Here is an 18565-nt window from a genome sequence, read left to right on the forward strand (position 1 = left end):
AAAAATGATACAATTTTCACATAGGTACAGTGTTGTATTCAAAGAGTGACAGCGCTGAAAGCTGAAAATTGGCCTGGGCAGGAAAGAGGTATATGTGCCCAGTAAGCAAGTGATTAATGCATGGAATGCAATAAGATGCAAAACCTTCTGACTTTACAACCACTTTAAGCCTTGAAAAAAATATGTATGTGCCATACCTGTGTGATCCCTGTGGAAGCTGGAAATCAGTGTAGTAGGCCTAGATACCACTACTGCAGAGATTTCCACTGGCTTCCAGGTCTCATGCTGAGCAGCTGCCTTGCTGCATACTGAAGACTTGACTGAACACTCAATGAATGCAAAGTGCCCTCTTGTTGGATGAGGTGGAGGTCCTGACGTCACCTTTCTGTCTCTTCACCTAGCCCAATGAGGAAACACTTTACACCAAACTTTAGCCACCAAACTATGGGCCAGATCCACAAAGAGCCGCCGTAACTTAAATATTCTGATTTAAGTTACACTGCCGCAAAATTTCTACCTAAGTGCCCGATCCACAAAGCACTTACCTAGAAATGTTCGGCTGTGTAACTTAAATCCGTCCGGCGCAAGGCGTTCCTATTTTCATGGGGCGAGTCCCATTTAAATTAGGCGCGCTCCCGCGCCGGACGTACAGCGCATGCTCACAACGTCATTTTCCCGACGTGCATAGCGCGGTTTTACGTTACGCCGAGTTTTGTGAATCGCGCCGGGTAAAAAAAGGTGCGTCGGGGGAAAAAAAAAGATACGGCGGGAAAAAATATATAAAGAAAAATAAAATAACAGCGTCGCGGGTAAGAAGGGTCTACTTTTACAAGGTATAAACAGTTTACACTTTGTAAAAGCAGCCCTAATTTTACACATGCAACTTAATACTTACGGAGAAAAAACGAAGCGTAAAAGCTTCGTGGATCTCCGTAAGTGCTAATTTGCATACCCGAAGCGGAATTTCAACTCGAAATGCCCCCAGCGGCGGATGCGGTACTGCATCCTAAGATCCGGCAGTGTAAGTCCCTTACACATGTCGGATCTTCTGTCTATCTTTTGGAAACTGATTCTGTGGATCAGTTCCATAGATAGAAACAGGGATACAACGGCGTATCAGTAGATGCGCCGGCGTATCCCTTTTGAGGATCTGGCCCCATGTGTATTTATTTTTTTTGTGTGAAGGAGGTTAAATTCAAATGTTCTCAGGCTATAGTCTCTGCAGTTTAAACATGGGTTTGTGGAAAATACCACATTATGACCACTAGATGGTGCTGATCATCATAAGAAATTATATTTGCACAATTGAATTTCAGAGCATTAAAGGGGTTGTAAAGTCTTGTTTAAAAAAAATTATAAAAATTACAAACATGTCATACTTACTTCCTCTGGTTTTGCACATAGTGGTCTTGAATCCCGATCCTCCTCTTCTGGGGTCCTGGCTCCTTTCCGCATTGACGGAGAAGTGCTTTCCCTTGGGGCACTCGTGCGGGCCCCCTGGCACCTGCGTCATTGGATTTGATTGACAGCAGCAGGAGCCAATGGCTGCGCTGCTATCAATCTATCCAATCAGGACCCGAGACATCGGCTGGAGCTGGTGTGCCTATCCCCGGGTTCAGGTAAGTAAAGGGGGGCTCTGGGGGGCTGCTGCATCACTGGAGATTTTTCACCATAATTTATAGATGTATTAAGTTGAAAAACCTTGACGGTTTACAACCCTTTTAAGTCTGAGAACATTCTCCTAGTGATTTCTTTTGTGTCAATGTGCATTAAGCAAGCCCATTGAAAAGCCACTGTATTCCATTTGCACATATATCTTACAGTTTTGTGAATTTTCAACACATCTGCACCATGGAAAGCCCCTATTCTGAATGGTCATCTCTAGCTCTGCATGATGACTAAAGCCTCGTTCACACGGTTTGATTGTTGGAAGAGGATTGTCTGTTGACAGACTGTTGTCCTGAATTCTTACAGTTTGTACGCTCCTTTAGACAATCGTTTTCCAATTTCTAGCCAACAAATGTTGGATGACAGGCTAGTAAATTTTTGGCGCACAACGGCTCCACGTCTGATTTTAGTATGGTCGGTACACAAATCCGTCACACAAAAGTCAAAAGTACAAACACGCATGCTCAGAACCAATGCTCACTAAACACGAAATGAGCAGAAGGCGCCCAAAGGGTGGCGCACAAGAGCTGAAATTCCTCGTAGTACGTCACTACATTCGTATTTGTGGCACGCAACTGTGGGTATGGAGTTGGGTGTATGGGATTGTACTGTGTTTTTTATTTTGTTTGTTTATTTTTTTGTGGTTGAACTGGATGGACTTGTGTCTTTTTTCAACCTGAGGAACTATGGGCCTGATCCTCAAAAGGGATACGCCGGCGTATCTACTGATACGCCATCGAATCCCTGTTTCTATCTATGGAACTGATCCACAGAATCAGTTTCCAATAGATAGGCAGAAGATCCGACATGTGTAAGGGACTTACACTGTCGGATCTTAGGATGCAGTACCGCAGCCGCCGCTGGGGGCATTTCTCGTCGAAATGCCGCTTCGGGTATGCAAATTAGCACTTACGGAGATCCACAAAGCTTTTACGCTTCGTTTTTTCTCCGTAAGTATTAGTTTGCCTTCGCAATATTAGGGCTGCTTTTACAAAGTGTAAAGTTAGTACACCTTGTAAAAGTAGACCCTTCTTTCCCGCAACGCTGTCAAATTTCTTTTTAACATTTTTTTTTTCCCCGAAGCAACTTTTTTTACCCGGCGCGATTCACAAAACTCGGCGTAACGTAAAACCGCGCAAAGCACGTCGGGAAAATGACGTCGGGAGCATGCGCAGTACGTCCGGCGCGGGAGCGCGCCTAATTTAAATGGGACTCGCCCCATTAAATTAAGGAATGCCTTGCGCCGGACAGAGTTACACCGCTCAAAATTTCTAGGTAAGTGCTTTGTGGATCGGGCACTTAGGTAGAGATTTTGCGGCGGTGTAACTTAAATGGCAAAAGTTACGTTGCGCCGGGTTTTTGTGGATTAGGCCCTATGTAACTATGTACTGTTGGTATGCACGACAAAATCCTGGCACACACGCCCTTTTGACAAGAATCAGATGCTCGGTTGGCCAACAATCGTACCGTGTGTACGAGGCTTAAAGCCTCATTTACATGGGCGTACCTATTCATATACCTGTACAATAGGTGGACTTTCCCTGAACAACAGGATGACCTGGTGTTTCACGTATCAGCATGCAGGCAGTCCCATTCATTGCATTGGCATACAACAATTTGACAGGCATGTGGGTGCATGTCCCTAAATGCAGATTGGGGGCACACACCCACAAGGCTTACAAATTAGGACCAGCAGCTGTGACTTTGCATTTGTTGAAATCTTTATCCCTCTGCCCCCCTCCCATCCCCAATACTTTTGACAATTGCACATGATAGGGTCCAACCACTCATATTAACCCCTGCAGCACTGGAAGATCACAGCTGCAGGGGTTAATATGAGTGGCTCAATGTCTCACAAGCACTTATCAAAAGTGTTGACTATGCCCACCCTTTCTGCCCCCCTCCTCCATACTTTACTCAGATGATATACCGCTCCAGGTGACAATCCTACTACTACACCTCCCCTGCACATAGAAAGGGTGTTGGCTCTGCATTCAGTAACTGTGCAAAAAAGAAAATCCAAACAGCCGCACTCAAATGCAATCACCTTTATTGGTATTAAAAACTGTCCTTACAGCAAATAGAGGCAGAAATATCAGCTTTATCTAACGCGTTTCACATCCTTACTTGTGCTCATCTGATATTTATGCCTCCATTTGCTGTATGGACTGTTTTTTTATACAAATAAAAGTGATTGTTTTGGAGTGCAGCTGTCCGGAACTTCTTATTTTAAAAGCTTTACTGTCACTTTCCACAATAATAAGTGCTCTATGGATGGAGGAGGTGGGGTTTTCATTAATCTGCCCCTCCTCATACAGCACTATAAAAGAGATCATTAAAGTATGGCTGTATGAGACAGTTGAAAGTTTTGCCCGATTTCACGCTGTTCTCCACAGTGGGGTAGATTCAAAGAGCAATTGCGTCTGCGTAACCATAGTTACGCAGCGCAATTGCTTACCTGCGCCGGCGTTACGAATGCTCCTGATTCAGGAACCTTGTTACGCCGACTGCAGCCTAAGAAATGACTGGCATAAGGCTCCTTATGCCAGTCATATCGTAGGCTGCATTCTTACGTTGGCCGCTAGGGGGCGTTCCCATTGTGGTCAGCGTATAGTATGCAAATTGCATACTAATGCTGATTCACAACCCTACGCGAGCCCTTACGTAGTTTGCGTACGTCGGGTTTCGCGTAAGGCTGCTCCTGCTAATAGCAGGGGCAGCCAAGGCTACGTATACCCATCGTTCCCGCATCGCAAAGTTTAAATTTTACGTCGTTTGCGTAAGTGAATCGTGAATGGCGCTGGACGCCATTCACGTTCACTTTGAAGCAAATGACGTCCTTGCGACGTTATTTGCCGCAATGCACGTCGGGAAAGTTTCCCGACGGAGCATGCGCACTACGTTCGGCACGGTAACGCGCCTAATTTAAATGATCCACGCCCCCTACGGGATCATTTAAATTACGCGCCCTTATGCCGGGCATTTTTGAGGAGCGCCCACGCAAATTACGTGGCTACTGCTTCGTGAATGAAGCGTAGCGCAAATAATTTGCGGGGGCGCAGGGTAAAAACTGGGAGGCTGCGCCTCCGTAAGGAGTGCGCAGCGGTACCTGAATCTACCCCTGTGTCTTATAATACTGTATGCTTTACAATATGCCCTTTGGCACAGGAAATGTAATCCCATGGGTCAAGGTGTCTCTACTGTTCATAGACAACTATCATTTTTTATGACATCCACAAGATAAATTTGGATCTCCTATGTTTTAATAAACAATTGAATTATTTGTCAGGATTAAATGCATAGATGGCAGTACAATGCTGCAGTGGTGTGCGGTGCCCCAGATTCAGCTCTGCTTTCTGGGATTGGACAGTAGCAGCCTGCGGCACTGGATAGGGGCCTTGGCTTTGACAGATAGCAATGGTCCTGACAGCGTTCCTACAAAGCTGTAAATGAAACTCAGACACTTCCGTAAATGAGTTGCAGCACAGCGTGACATACTGCAGGTGGTACTGTTGCTATATTTATCTATGCTGAGCTTTTAGGTGGTAATGAAAACTGTAACAGCGCTCACTGCAGAGCACATTATGCAATGTTACTGCATTACAGAAATTGCTTCATGTTAGGAAACTGCTTCTTCTAGCAGTTACAGATGATGAAAGCAGCAGGCCTCTGTAGTACCGTGTCAGTCGTCTCCCTTACCTATATTTATGCAAATCAATCGATAGACCATGTAAATCTGCAGTTTCCGTACAATGAATGTATACCCAGAATCTATTTTTCAGTATGATTGGCGTTACGTCTCATGGTATATGCTTTTCTTCAGCAAACTTTTATTGTCATAAAAAGTGTTTGGGGACCTGGGTCCTGCCCCAGAGGACATGTTTTAATGCAAAAATATATATTAAAAACACCCGTTTATTCGGGAGCAGTGATTTTAATAATGCTTAAAGTGAAACAATAAAAGTAGCTTATAAAAAAAAAAATGTACCTGGGTGGTGTCTATAGTATGCCTGTAAAGTGGCACATTTTTCCCGTGTTTAGAACAGTCCCTGCACAAAATTACATTTCTAAAGGAAAAAAAGTAATTTAAAACTACTCGCGGCTATAACGAATATGCAAAATCTGATGCAGCTGTGCATTGCACAACTGCACCAAATTTTGCACTCTCTGGTTTTAGTAAATCAACCTTCATATTTACTCAAGAGTCAGGATAAGTGAACACACATAGGGGTTGATTACAGGGCCATCTTTAAGACAGGGCAAAAGGGGCAGCTGCCCTGGGCCCTGTCATTGTTGTGGGGCCCAAAGCAGCTGCCTTATACTTGCCAACTATCACAGTTTAATTTCCCTTGTCCCTTGAAGTTTTAGTCCTCCTATCTCAGTGTCAAGTGCTGCTACTAATGCTGCCCAGTTCTGCCCTATTGTTGTGTAGAGATGCCTCACCTGCATACCATGTGTTTACATGTAAATAACTATCATTCATATGTAAATAACGGGAGCATTCATATGTAAATAGCCAAGGTCGGCTGCATTCATATGTAAAAAAAGGTGGTTTACGTATGTATATCATACCACTCTGCAGTGAAGAGATGATGTGCTGTAACCTCTAGCAACCAATCAGTGAGCAGTATTACTGTACAGTAATCTCTAGCAACCAATCAACAAGAAGAAATCCTGTGCTGTAACCTCTAGCAACTAATCAATGAGCTGTAATGTGTGCTGTAACCTCTAGCAACCAGTCAGCAATGCCGCGTACACACGATCGGTCCATCCGATGAAAACGGTCTGATGGACCGTTTTCATCGGTTAACCTATGAAGCTGACTGATGATCAGTCGTGCCTATACACCATCGGTTAAAAAAACGATCGTGTCAGAACGCGGTGACGTAAAACACAACGACGTGCTGAAAAAAACGAAGTTCAATGCTTCCAAGCATGGGTCGACTTGATTCTGAGCATGTGTGGATTTTTAACCCATGGTCGTGCCTACTAACGATCTTTTTTTTTCTATCGGTTAGGTATCCATTGGTTAAATTTAAAACAAGATTGCTTTTTTTTAACCTATGGATAAATAACCGATGGGGCCCACACACGATCTGTTTGGTCCGATGAAAACGGTCCGTCAGACAGTTCTCGTCAGTTTAATCGATCATGTGTATATGGCATAAGTGGTAATGATATGCTGTAACCGCTGGCAACCAATCACTGCCTGATCTGATACAGTAAACTGATTTTATGTCTAGCTGATATGTATTGTATGTCTCAGAGCAGGCGGAGAGCAAAATTGCATTGGGGGGGGGGGGCAATCATTTTTTTGCCCAGGGTCCAAGCAACATTAAAGACGGCCCTGGTTGATTAACTAAAACTGGAGAGTGCAAAATCTGGTGCAGATGTGCATGCTAGTCAATAAGCTTCTAACTTCAGCTTGTTCAATTAAGCTTTGACAAAAAATCTGGAAGCTGATTTGTTTCTGTGCAGAGATGCACCAGATTTTGCACTCTCTAGTTTTAGTAAATCAACCCCAAATACTGTATTTGTTCATATATAGTCTTCATACAACTTGATTTCTGTCTGCAAAGTCAACACGTTTGGATTACATGAACATATCCTAATTAACAAGACTTGACCATTCCTCTGTATGGCTGAATTAGGAAAAGACTGTAGGGCCAGTTGGTCAGATACTTCTATGTATGGTCATCTCTGCAGCATGGGATCTTTCCATAGATGGAAAATGGAAATTAGTAGAGAATATTTAAGGAGTATTTCTTATGTGCATAGGCGATGATACCTGATAGCAAAGTAAAAGTGACTGAGTATATCCCACAGTCCTTCTGCTTCTCCCCACTTTCGGAATATGTAATATCCACTTGAAACTTCACTGGCTTCTGGAAGACAGATGGACCTCCTGTGGATTTGTACTCTGCTCTGAAACTTGTTTGTGAGATCACACTGTGACTGAGGCTTGGGATCTGTGGGGAAGAAATAACACACAAATTTGGACAATTGCACGTTTGCCAGTTAGTAGAGGTTTGGTTTAGGCCGGGTTCACACCTATGCAGCTTAAACCGCATCCAATTCCCATATTATAAAATACATTGATTTCAATGAGGCTGGTTCACATATGTGCGATGCATTCGCTCTGCGCATTGCCGAAAAAACGTGTGCGTTTTTTAGGCATTGCGGTGCGGCTCAGGTGCGAATTCAGGCCCATTATCTTCTATGGGCACGCATCTGATTCGCAGATGTGTTCATTTCTCTTCAGGATTTCTCTTATCTGATCTGCTGAACAGTTCTCTTATCTCTCTGTAGAGATAAGAGAGCTGAAATTCGCACCGCACAAGTGTGAATCCGGCCTGAATGTCTTAATCGACAACTTAGAATTATAGCAATTAGGGTCAAATTTAAAGCGGGGTTCCAACCACAATTACCATTTTTTAAATGTATGTCCTTTTTTCATCATGCGTTTTTATAATATAAATCCGGTCACTTACTATTTTACAATCCGCCGCTGCTCCGCATAGTTATTCAAAAAAGATAGTTTTATAAAACTATGTCCACACCATTGTCATTTTGCTTGTGGGCATTGTGAAGCCCACAAGCACTTACTTCCTGGAAGTCTTGGATGGGGAGTGATAATTGGGTAGCGCACTGCATCCTGGGAAATGATGACACACATTTCCCAGGAGCATTAGAGGGAGATGATGTCAGGATCCTAGGTAATTCCAAAGGCAGATTTTGTGGGACTGCATAGCAACAGGCATTTCCAGATGAGTAAAAAACTTTTTTTACATTTTTCTTTTTTAGGTCTAATGAGCACAATAATGAAAAAAAAAAATTGGGATGGAAACTCCACTTTAAATTCATGCTGCTCTAGACATCAACCTTATGTAAGTATCCTGAATAATAGAACCAGATAGTGTTATCCAAAGTACTGCTGTATATGCATTCCACCAACCAAGAGCCTGCCAAAAAATCAGAATGTTACATGCTCACTATACGAAAGGTAATCTTAGGACTCGTCTCCGTAGCCCTTGTACCCTCAAACTCTTCACTACTGCTAGTTTATTTTCCTAAAAGTCTCTGAGGAAAAGTGCATTCAACTTGAAAAAAATGTTGCTTTGGTGCTCTGCTATATTTTATGCTGCTATCCAAGGCATTGACCCATAAATCTGTATATTCAATATAGCCTGACAGTCATTTCACTATAGTAGGCTTGAATGTGGTGGTGGCGTTCTTACCGAGAGAAATGCTTGTACAATGTCAGCTTTAATTGAACTTAAAGGCTTGTCTTTAATGACCACGAAGATCTGATCTTCCTTTTCCAAAGTCAGGAAGTTACCAAACCATGACTTCTTGGCAAGTCTAGGGAGAAAACACATACCACAATTAAGATAAAAACAAAGCATGACTTCTTGGCAAGTCTGTGGAAAAAACAGTTACCGCAATGAATAAAAAAACATTGCCAAATAAAGAGAAATGAAAAAAAAAAAAAAAAAAAGATCGAATTTAGCATGAGGGTACAGTATATATAGAATATTAAATTGTTGGTTCTGTTTCAGTTCAGCTGGGTTGCACAATTTTCCCCTTGACGGTGGGTGTCGCTGTTACCACAGGTCAAGGTTGGAAAGGCAGCAGGCTGGATGCATTGGGTATCTCTTTCCCAAAAGCAGCTCAGGGGGCGTGGTCAACCCCCTGTGCATTCTGGGGAGAGGTACTTAAGGGACAGACGCCGTTTGGCGGGGTTCGTTTTCCGAACCTGGCCTCAGGGATGTATGAGCTGTTTCGTAGCCTCACCACAACATCATCTTTTATAAAATGCTACCAAAAATTGGGTATTGTGTTTGTGTGCTCTAAAATGCATTTCAAGCGTTTGTTACTTTAAGGCCCCGTACAGACGACCGAACATGTCTGCTGAAACTGGTCCACGGACCAGTTTCAGCAGACATGTTCGGTCGTGTGTAGGCCCGAGCGGGCAGGATTCCAGCAAACATTTGCCCGCCGGGCCTTTTCCCAGCGGGCAAATATTTCCGGACTTGTTTTAAAACAGCCCGCTGGAATCCTGTCCCCTCGGACATGTTCGGTCGTCTGTACAGACCTACCGTACATGTCCGAGCGCCCGCCATCCCTCGCATGCGTCGAATGACTTTGACGCATGCGTGGAAGCATTTAACTGGCAGGGCCGCCCACGTCGCCGCGTCATCGTCGCGGCGACGGCGTGGACACGCCCCGCGTATTGTTTACGCGCGGATTTCTGTATGATGGTGAGTACAGCCACCATACAGAAATCCCCGGGCATACATGTACGGTGAAAACGGTCCGGCGGACCGGTTTCATCGTACATGTATGCTCGTCTGTACGCGGCATAAAACAAAAAGAATCCTGTAACTTTAAAACATGAATAACATCACAGTGCTTGTGCTGTGTAATATGGCCCTTTGTATCATCTAAAATATTTGGTTTATCCTGCCTGGTACTGCCCTCCACCCTGTAAACTGGCCACAGTTTATCATGGCTGCTGAGCACCTGACCGTGGTAAGTTTAAGTCTTTGCCCCCCCCCCCCTCCTCCCTGCCTGTCAGCTCGTTTCAGTGCTTTTCCCTCCCCTCCTGCTGCTAAAATAACTTTGTAATTTTCAAGCAATCCCCAGTGTTCGATAATGCTACAGTATGTGCCCAGTGTGGGTGCTTTATTGAAAAAATGTTGTTCTATACCCAATTTCAGAATGCCTCTCAGCGCTCACGTGACCACCCGCCACTCTCCTCCTCTCTTCTCGACTGATGTCAGCAGGGGTATTCCCAGCCCCTCCCACTGTAGCTGCCAAATCAGGAGAGGAAATGGCGGGCAGTCACGTGAGTACTCTGAAATAAGGTATAGAATGGCATTTTTTTTAAAGCACATACACTCGGCACATAGCATTATCGAACACTAGGAATTGCCGGAAAAATACAAAGTGGGTTTACAACCACTTTAAATGTATTTTTTCCTGAGAATTTACATTTGAAAAACAGCTACATATATATCACAAGGAATATAAAATTGCAATGACAACCATTTTATTCTGCAGAGCCTCTGCTTTCAGAAAATATATGATTTTTGGGGGTTCTAAGAACTTTTCTAGCAAAAACAATGCTGAATTTACCATGTATGTGAATTTCACTATTTAATTTACAGTTGTGTAAGATACACTAAAGTGGAACTAATGATATTCAGGATTCTAGAACACAGTATACCTTTAAAAGCAGTAATGGAATAGGGTATTTAATAGTAGTTATGTGTGCAGTGAACACTTACTCTGGTGATGACTCCGGTGTCAAGTTGGTCATTTCATCAGCTGTGGGAACTGAACACATATCAATAGATTATTAATAATAATAGATAATATAATCTAAGACCTACTAGGTCTATAATTTTTCTCTCATTACTCTTGTACAGACAAATCACAAACTAAATTCTGTCTCAATGATAAATGAGTGCCATAATGGCACAAAGGTGATTATATTTTCATATTTTATTTTATAAAGGTTGTAAACAAAACACTGTTTGCCCAACTTAATTTTGTACAAATTCTATACCGAAGCCAAACAATGAAATTCTTAGCTAGAGTAAATAGCCACCAACCCGCACCCAATTTATTCTGATATTCTAATAACTCTTTCTTACCTTGCAGCTTGCGACGGTGGAATCTTGGTGACCCCAGGAAATTATTCTTGATAGAGTTCAGTCTTGTTCTCCAGGGCATCCCACCAATGCTTGGGCTGGATGGTGGGGTTGGTGAAGGGGTGCCTGCTGGACTTTCCTTAGGCGTGTGCACAGGTGTTCCCTTGGGAGTAGGGAGGGGGCTGCCACGGGGTGACGGATGAGGGGTAACCTGTATAAGGGGTACAGATTTGTGGGCCAGATCAGATCCGGGCAGTTTGTTTGCGGTTCGGCAAGCATTGTGCCCAGCGGGAGAATTAGGAGTCCTCGGGGGGACAGTTGGGGAGTTTGAGGCAGGAAGTGGGTTGGACCGGGTGGTCTGAAGTGGTTTCTCTGAAGACCTGGGCTTAGGTGGGAAGGTATGGGTTTTGGGATGAGCAAGAGGGCAATCATTATGCCCTGAAGAATCAGAGGGCTTTGTGGGATGAGGAGAAGAGGGTGGGGTAGGGGGCTGGGAGAGGGCAAAAAACCTCCTTATTGGCTGTGAGTGAAAAAGCAGTAAGGAAAGCAAGAGAAACGGGCAAATAGAAAGATAGAGGATAAAGTGGGATACCAGAGAACCCAACAAAGAATAATACAGCAATAATAGAGGGAAGAGTAAGTCAAGTGGATATTGAAAAGCACACAAATAACAATACAGGTTGATGAAATGAGATAGGGGGGGGGGGTAGAAAAACACACAAAGCAAGGTGAGGGATGATTCATTAGGAAATGTAAATTGCCAGAGAGTAATAAATGCCGGAGAATGAATGCCATTTGAAAGGAAGCATGATTCCAGCAATACATATATGCAGAAGTAAAGGTAACACATGCACACAGATTGAAAGATTACAGATCAAATACACATGAATATAAGAGCCAAGCAGCCATGGGCGGAGGAAGGAATCGGCGTGGTCAATTATGGGTGCGTAGGGTCAGATGGAAGGAAAGATAGCAGCCAACAATGTGGACCAAAGAATGGAAAAAAGAAAAAAATACATGCATGTTAGAAGCAAATCGCAAAGAGCAGCCAGAGCCAGAGAGCAGTTCAGTAGCAACAGAAAATGCTAAGCCCTTTAGCACAGTTATTATAGCATCACCAGAGAAAATGGGTTATATCAGCAAACCTCACTACCTTTCTTGGTCCTTGATGTTGCAGTGTCCACACAAGAGGATAATATAAGCTATTTTTACATTATTAGAACCAGCTATTTCTTATAGGCAGAGTATCACTCAGGCGATGGCGATGGGTTCAGTGTTGGGTGGACACTGGTCCTTCAAGTGTCCAGCTTAGTGCTTTCATCTCTTAGACATTGGACCACAAGATCTACTTAGTGGAGTTTCTAGTCACCTAGTATATTTGTGGACACCCATGTCTAATCCTCTTCTTTCTATATTTAAAACCTCCTAAGAGCCGGGGTCCCCTCAAAAAACAAGTAGCAGGTAGACGATCTAACCCACCAGCATCCACAAAAAAAACAATTTGGAAGCTAATCTGGCTCAACCTAAAGGAAACCTGTAATAGAAACATAGAGGCTTCCTTCATTCTGAAGGTAACTACTCAACAAAATATGTTCTCATCATTACGGGATTATCATAGGTGTCATGCCAGTGCAGCTTCAGGAGGAAACTATACATCATGGTTCCACATACAGTCATATAAAAGGCAAGTACACCTGATGGAAATAGTTGACTTTTTAAACATAATTGAATAGGCAAACACTATGGCCAGGATTCACGTAGCACTTACGCCGACGTATCTCGATATACGCCGCGTAAGTGTAAATGTGCGCCGTCGTATCTGTGCGCCGTGCCCACAGAACTAGATACGCCTGAAAATAGGCTTCCTACGACCGACGTAAGTTTCCTACGCCGTCGTATCGTGGGCGCATATTTACGCTGGCCGCAAGGGGCGCTCCCATTGATTTACGATTCGAATATGCAAATGAGTGAGATACAGCGATTCACGAACGTACTTGCGCCCGGCGCATTAATATACGCGGTTTACGTAAGGCTTACGTCAGGCGTATAGTTATTCCCCATCTATGAGGCGCAACTCATGCAAAGGTATGGACCAGGGAACAGCCGTCGTATTTTACGTTGTTTACGTAGTAGTACGTGAATAGGGATGGGCGTAGGTTACGTTCACGTCGTAGGCAGTGATTCGACGTATCTTAGGGAGTATTTCCGACGTGATTCTGAGCATGCGCACTGGGTTGCGCCCACGGGACAGCGCATGCGCCGTTTGTTCGGCCCATCATTTGCATGGGGTCACGCTTTATTTAAATGGATCACGCCCACTTCCACCTACTTTGAATTAGGCCGGCTTACGCCTACGAATTTAGGTTGGGAGCATTTGCTTTGTGACTCAAGAGTGCCTTCTATTTTTACAAAGATGCTGAGCTCCTGGAATTTAGCTTTAAGCAGTATGCAGGTGGAACCTTATTAAAACTTAGACATCTGGGGTTGGTGTTCCCTTTGCTGTTGACATACAGTACGTGGTGTCATCATGCCAAGATCAATAGAGCTCTCCAAGGCCCGCTGAAAGAAGGTTGTGGATGCCTATGAGTCTGGCAAAGGATTTAAATAGCATGCCAAATAATTTGAAATCAATATTTTCAGTAAAAGAAAATAAACATAAACGGATGATCCCGCCTTCATCTGATGCCACGTGGCATCAGAGGCAGGGCGGAGTCACCTGTTTACGTCACCAGGTGGCCCCGCCCTCAGCTATATAACAGCTGTCACCGTGAAGAAGCAGATATGTTGCAGTTTTTTATTTTAAATTTTTCCGGCTCATCGGACGGCGTGATAGAAGATGAATGGACATCGCAGGACAGTTTTATTTTTTAATAAAGGACTTGTCTCTTTTCCTGCAGCCTGCCAGGTTGCATGCTCATATAAGGGTCTGGTATGGATTTGAGGGGGGGGGGACCCCTACGCCATTTATTTTTATTTTGGTGCAGGGTTCCCCTTAATATCCATACCAAACCTGAAGGGCCTGGTATGGATTTTGGGGGGGACCCCCACACAATTTTTTATTTATTTTTTGGTTCGGGGGTTCCCCTTAATATTCATACCAGACCCAAAGTGCCTGGTAATGGACTGGGGGGAACCCATGACATTTTTTTCAATGAGTTTTATCTGTTTTGCCCGACAATTCATTACAGCTGTGATCAGTTTTAAATTACTTTTCTTCCTTTAGAAATGTCATTTTGCTGCGGAACTGTTCTAAACACGGGAAAAATGCTCCAATTTACAAGCATAATATAGACACCCCCCAGGTACAATATTTAAAGGAATATTGTTTCACTTTAAGCACTGCTCCCGAAAAAACGTTAGTTTTTAAAACTTTTTTTTGCATTAATACATGTCCCCTGGGGCAGGACCCGGGTCCCCAAACACTTTTTATGGCAATAAATTGCACATAAGCCTTTAAAATGAGCACTTTTGGTTTTTCATGTTAATGTCCCATAGACTTTTAAACAGTGTTCTGCGGCTTTCGAATCTCCCGCGAACACCGAATAAAGTTCGCTGTTCGGCGATCACCCGATGTTAAGTTCGACTCGAACATCGGACTCATCCCTAGTTCATATCAGAAACTGGTGGCCAGTTATACACAAGAAGTCATTTACCCCAAAAGGGGCAATAGCAGCTTTTATGATGAAGGTGTACTTAATTTTTCCAAAGTACACTGTAACATCCATTGAGGTTTTTTTCTTGTTTTCTTGTTTATCACAAATATCTGTAGGATCTAATGTATGCCTGTTCAAATATATTAAAAAGTCAACCATTTCCATTGCGTGTACTTCATTATTTGCTGTAGTGAACATGTCAGGCCCCGTACACACGTCCGAGGAACTCGATGGGCAAAACACATCGTTTTGCTCGTCGAGTTCCTTGTGAAGCTGCCGAGGATCTCGGCGAGCCAACTTTCCTCATTGAACAACGAGAAAATAGAGAACATGTTCTCTATTTGGCTCGCCGAGTTCCTCGTCGGCTTTCTCGGCCGAAAGTGTAGACACGCCGGGTTTCTCGACAGAATTCAGCTCCGATCGAGTTTCTGGCTGAATTCTGCCGAGAAACTCGGTCGTGTGTACGGGGCCTTAGAGGCACCTATGGCTCTCTACTTGCCCTCCTAAAAGCAGTCTAACTATTGAATCCCATGCTGTTCCAAATCAATAATTAACAATAGCTTTTACAGTAATGTAATACATTTTCCAGCTAAAGCTACATTCATCGTATCCAATTAAGAAAAAGCTCAGCTGCTCAGATTATTATCTATTTAGTCACACCAGTACAGAGTCCCCTTCTGCTACCGGCCCTCATAGTAGCTGCATTTTGGTTTTCGGGTTTTAGTCACAGACCTAAAAACAAGCATGCAGCATGTAAAGTCCCTCCCTATAACATTGCCTTCAACAAGTATTCATGCCCCTTGAAAGTTTCCAAATTGTGTCATGTTACAACCAAAAATTAAAATTTTATAGGGATTTTATGTGATGTATCAACACAAAGTGGCACATAATTGTGAAGTGGAAGGAAAATGATAAATGGTTTTCAACATTCTTTACAAACAAATATGTGAAAAGTGTGATGTGCATTTCTATTCAGCCCCTCTGAGTCAATACTTTATAGAACCTCCTTTTGCTGCAAGTCTTTTTGGGGATGTCTCTACCAGCTTTGTACATTTTTGCCCATTCCACTTTGCAATATAGCTTTAAAGGAGTTGTAAAGGAAATGTTTTTTTGCCTAAAATGAATGTCTGCAAGGTAGACAGACATTCTGTAAATAATCATTAAATTCCTTCATCTATATCACCTCCGGCGTTCTAGTTTCTGTTCTCTCATTCACTCCCTGGTTTGCGGCGCTCGTTCGTGTAAGAACTACATTTCCCAGTATGCATTGCGGCACGCCCGGTAATTCATACCGCCTTAAAGTCTCTAACACGTAGAGAGAGCGTCCTGCCACATAGATGTAGTTCCCAGGAGGGGGTGAGCACGTTACTGACCACCGCAGTAAAGCCTCCCATCACGGTGGTCAGTAAAATCAGACAAGCAGGAAGTGAACAGAACAGAGAAGAAATAGAGCAACTTCTGAGCAAAAACGAACAATGAGGAAGTGAAAAGAGGAATGTCTGCAGGTAAAGGATGCTTATTATGAAAAACATTTTTTTCCTTTACAACCCCTTTAAGCTCTGTCAGATTGGATGGAGAGCGTCTGCGAACAGCAACTTTTAAGTCTTGCCACAGATTCTCAATTGTATTTAGATCTGGACTTTGACTGGACCATTCTAACACATGAATATGCTTTGGTCTAAACCATTCCATTGTAGCTCTGGTTGTATGGTTAGGGTTTTTATTCTGCTGGAAGGTGAACCTTTGCCCCAATCTCAAGTCTTTTGCACACTCTACCAGGTTTTCTTCTAAGATTGCCCTGTATTTGGCTCCATCCAACTTCCCATCAACTCTGACCAGCTTCATTGTCCCTGCTGAAGAAAAGCATCCACACCAGGCTTCGACAAAATCCGGGCGCCAGGTCGCAATTGCGACAAGAAATTGTGACCTGGCGCCCGCGCCCGCCGGTAATTGAGGCCGCGGCTTTGCGGCCTAGAAGGCTGCAAAGCCACGGCCTCAATTACCGCCCGTCGTGGGCCCGGCGCGATCGCCCGTTGGGGGAGGTGGGGGCGCACGGAGGCACAGGATCCTGTGTCTCCGTGCACCCCCACCTCCACCGCTGCGCGATCGCGGCGGGCCCACGACAGCCAGTAATTTAGGCCGCGGCAATGCCCAAACTGCCTTCTTTGACTTTGCGCTATCTGGTGGTGGCCGTTGGCATTACAAGTAAAACAGCAGTTCTAATGTGTGTTTTTTTACTGTTTTCACTGCCATCTCCTTCCCTCTAATTAAAACCCCCAAACGTTATGTATATTTTTTTATTCTAACACCCTAGAGAATAAAATGGAGATCGTTCCAATACTTTCTGTCACACCGTATTTGCGCAGCGGTCTTACAAGCGCACTTTTTTTGGGAAAAAGTACACTTTTTTTAATTAAAAAATAAGACAACAGTAAAGTTATCCCAATTTTTTTTTATATTGTGAAAGATATGGTTACGCCGAGTAAATTGATACCCAACATGTCACGCTTCAAAATTGCGTCCGCTTGTGGAATGCCGACAAACGTTTCCCCTTTAAAATCTCCATAGGCGACGTTTAAAAAATTCTACAAGTTGCATGTTTTGAGTTACAGAGGAGGTCTAGAGCTAAAATTACTGCTCTCGCTCCAACGATCGCGGCGATACCTCTCATGTGTGGTTTGAATACAGTTTACATATGCGGGCGCTACTCACGTATGTGTTCGCTTCTGCGTGCAAGCTTGGCGGGATGGATGTGTTTTCTGGCTCCTAACTTTTTTAGCTGGCTCCTAGATTCCAAGCAAATTTGTCAAACCCTGATCCACACAACATGATGTTGCCACCAACATGTTTCACAGTGGGGATGGTGTGTTCAGGGTGATGTGTAGTGTTTGTTTTCCGCCACACATTGCGTTTTGAGTTAAGGCCAAAAAGTTACATTTTGGTCTCATTTGACCAGAGCACCTTCTTACACATGTTTGCTGTGTCCCCCACATGGCTTATCGCAAACTGTAAATGGTCTTTCTTTCAACAATTACTTTCTTCTTACCGCTCTTCCATAAAGGCCAGATTTGTGGAGTGCACGACTAATAGTTGTCCTGTGGACAGATTCTCCCACCTGAGCTGTGGATCTCTGCAGCTCCTCTAGAGTTACCATGGGTCTCTTGGCTGCTTCTCTGATTAATGCCCAGCCTGTCAGTTTAAGTGAACGGCCATGTCTTGGTAGGTTTGCAGTTTTGCCATACACTTTACATTTTCCGATGATGGATTGAACAGTGATCTGTGAGATCTTCAAAGCTTGGGATATTGTTTTATAACCTAACCCTGCTTTAAACTTCTCTACAACTTTATCCCTGACCTATCTGGTGTGTTCCTTGGCCTTCATGATGCTGTTTGTTCACTAAGGTTCTCTAACAAACCTCAGAGGGCCTCACAGAACAGCTGTATTTATACTGAGATTAAATTACACATACTAATTAGGTGACTTCTGAAGGCAATTGTTCCCACTAGATTTTAGTTAGGGGTATCAGAGTAAAGGGGGTTAAATGCAAATGCACGCCACACTTTTCAGATATTTATTTGTTAAAATTG

At 43.6% G+C, this 18565-nt stretch overlaps 1 protein-coding gene across 4 annotated transcripts in view; it reads right to left on the reverse strand.

Moving 5' to 3' along the window:
• The window catches only part of BRSK2 (BR serine/threonine kinase 2), a 265934-nt gene that overhangs the window by 32747 nt on the left and 214622 nt on the right, over window positions 1-18565 (reverse strand). For 2 of the 4 annotated variants that reach the window (XM_040328495.1, XM_040328496.1), the window contains exons 14-17: window positions 11328-11844; window positions 10959-11007; window positions 8907-9030; window positions 7457-7637 (exon numbers count right to left, since the gene is read on the reverse strand). In XM_040328495.1, the coding sequence (XP_040184429.1) occupies window positions 7457-7637; window positions 8907-9030; window positions 10959-11007; window positions 11328-11844 (871 nt within the window). The remainder of the gene's footprint in view (window positions 1-7456; window positions 7638-8906; window positions 9031-10958; window positions 11008-11327; window positions 11845-18565) is intronic. The other 2 variants (XM_040328498.1, XM_040328497.1) reach the window with 1 other exon arrangement.

The sequence above is a fragment of the Rana temporaria genome, chromosome 11 (genome assembly GCF_905171775.1).
Source record: "Rana temporaria chromosome 11, aRanTem1.1, whole genome shotgun sequence".
Classification (NCBI taxonomy): Eukaryota; Metazoa; Chordata; class Amphibia; order Anura; family Ranidae; genus Rana; species Rana temporaria.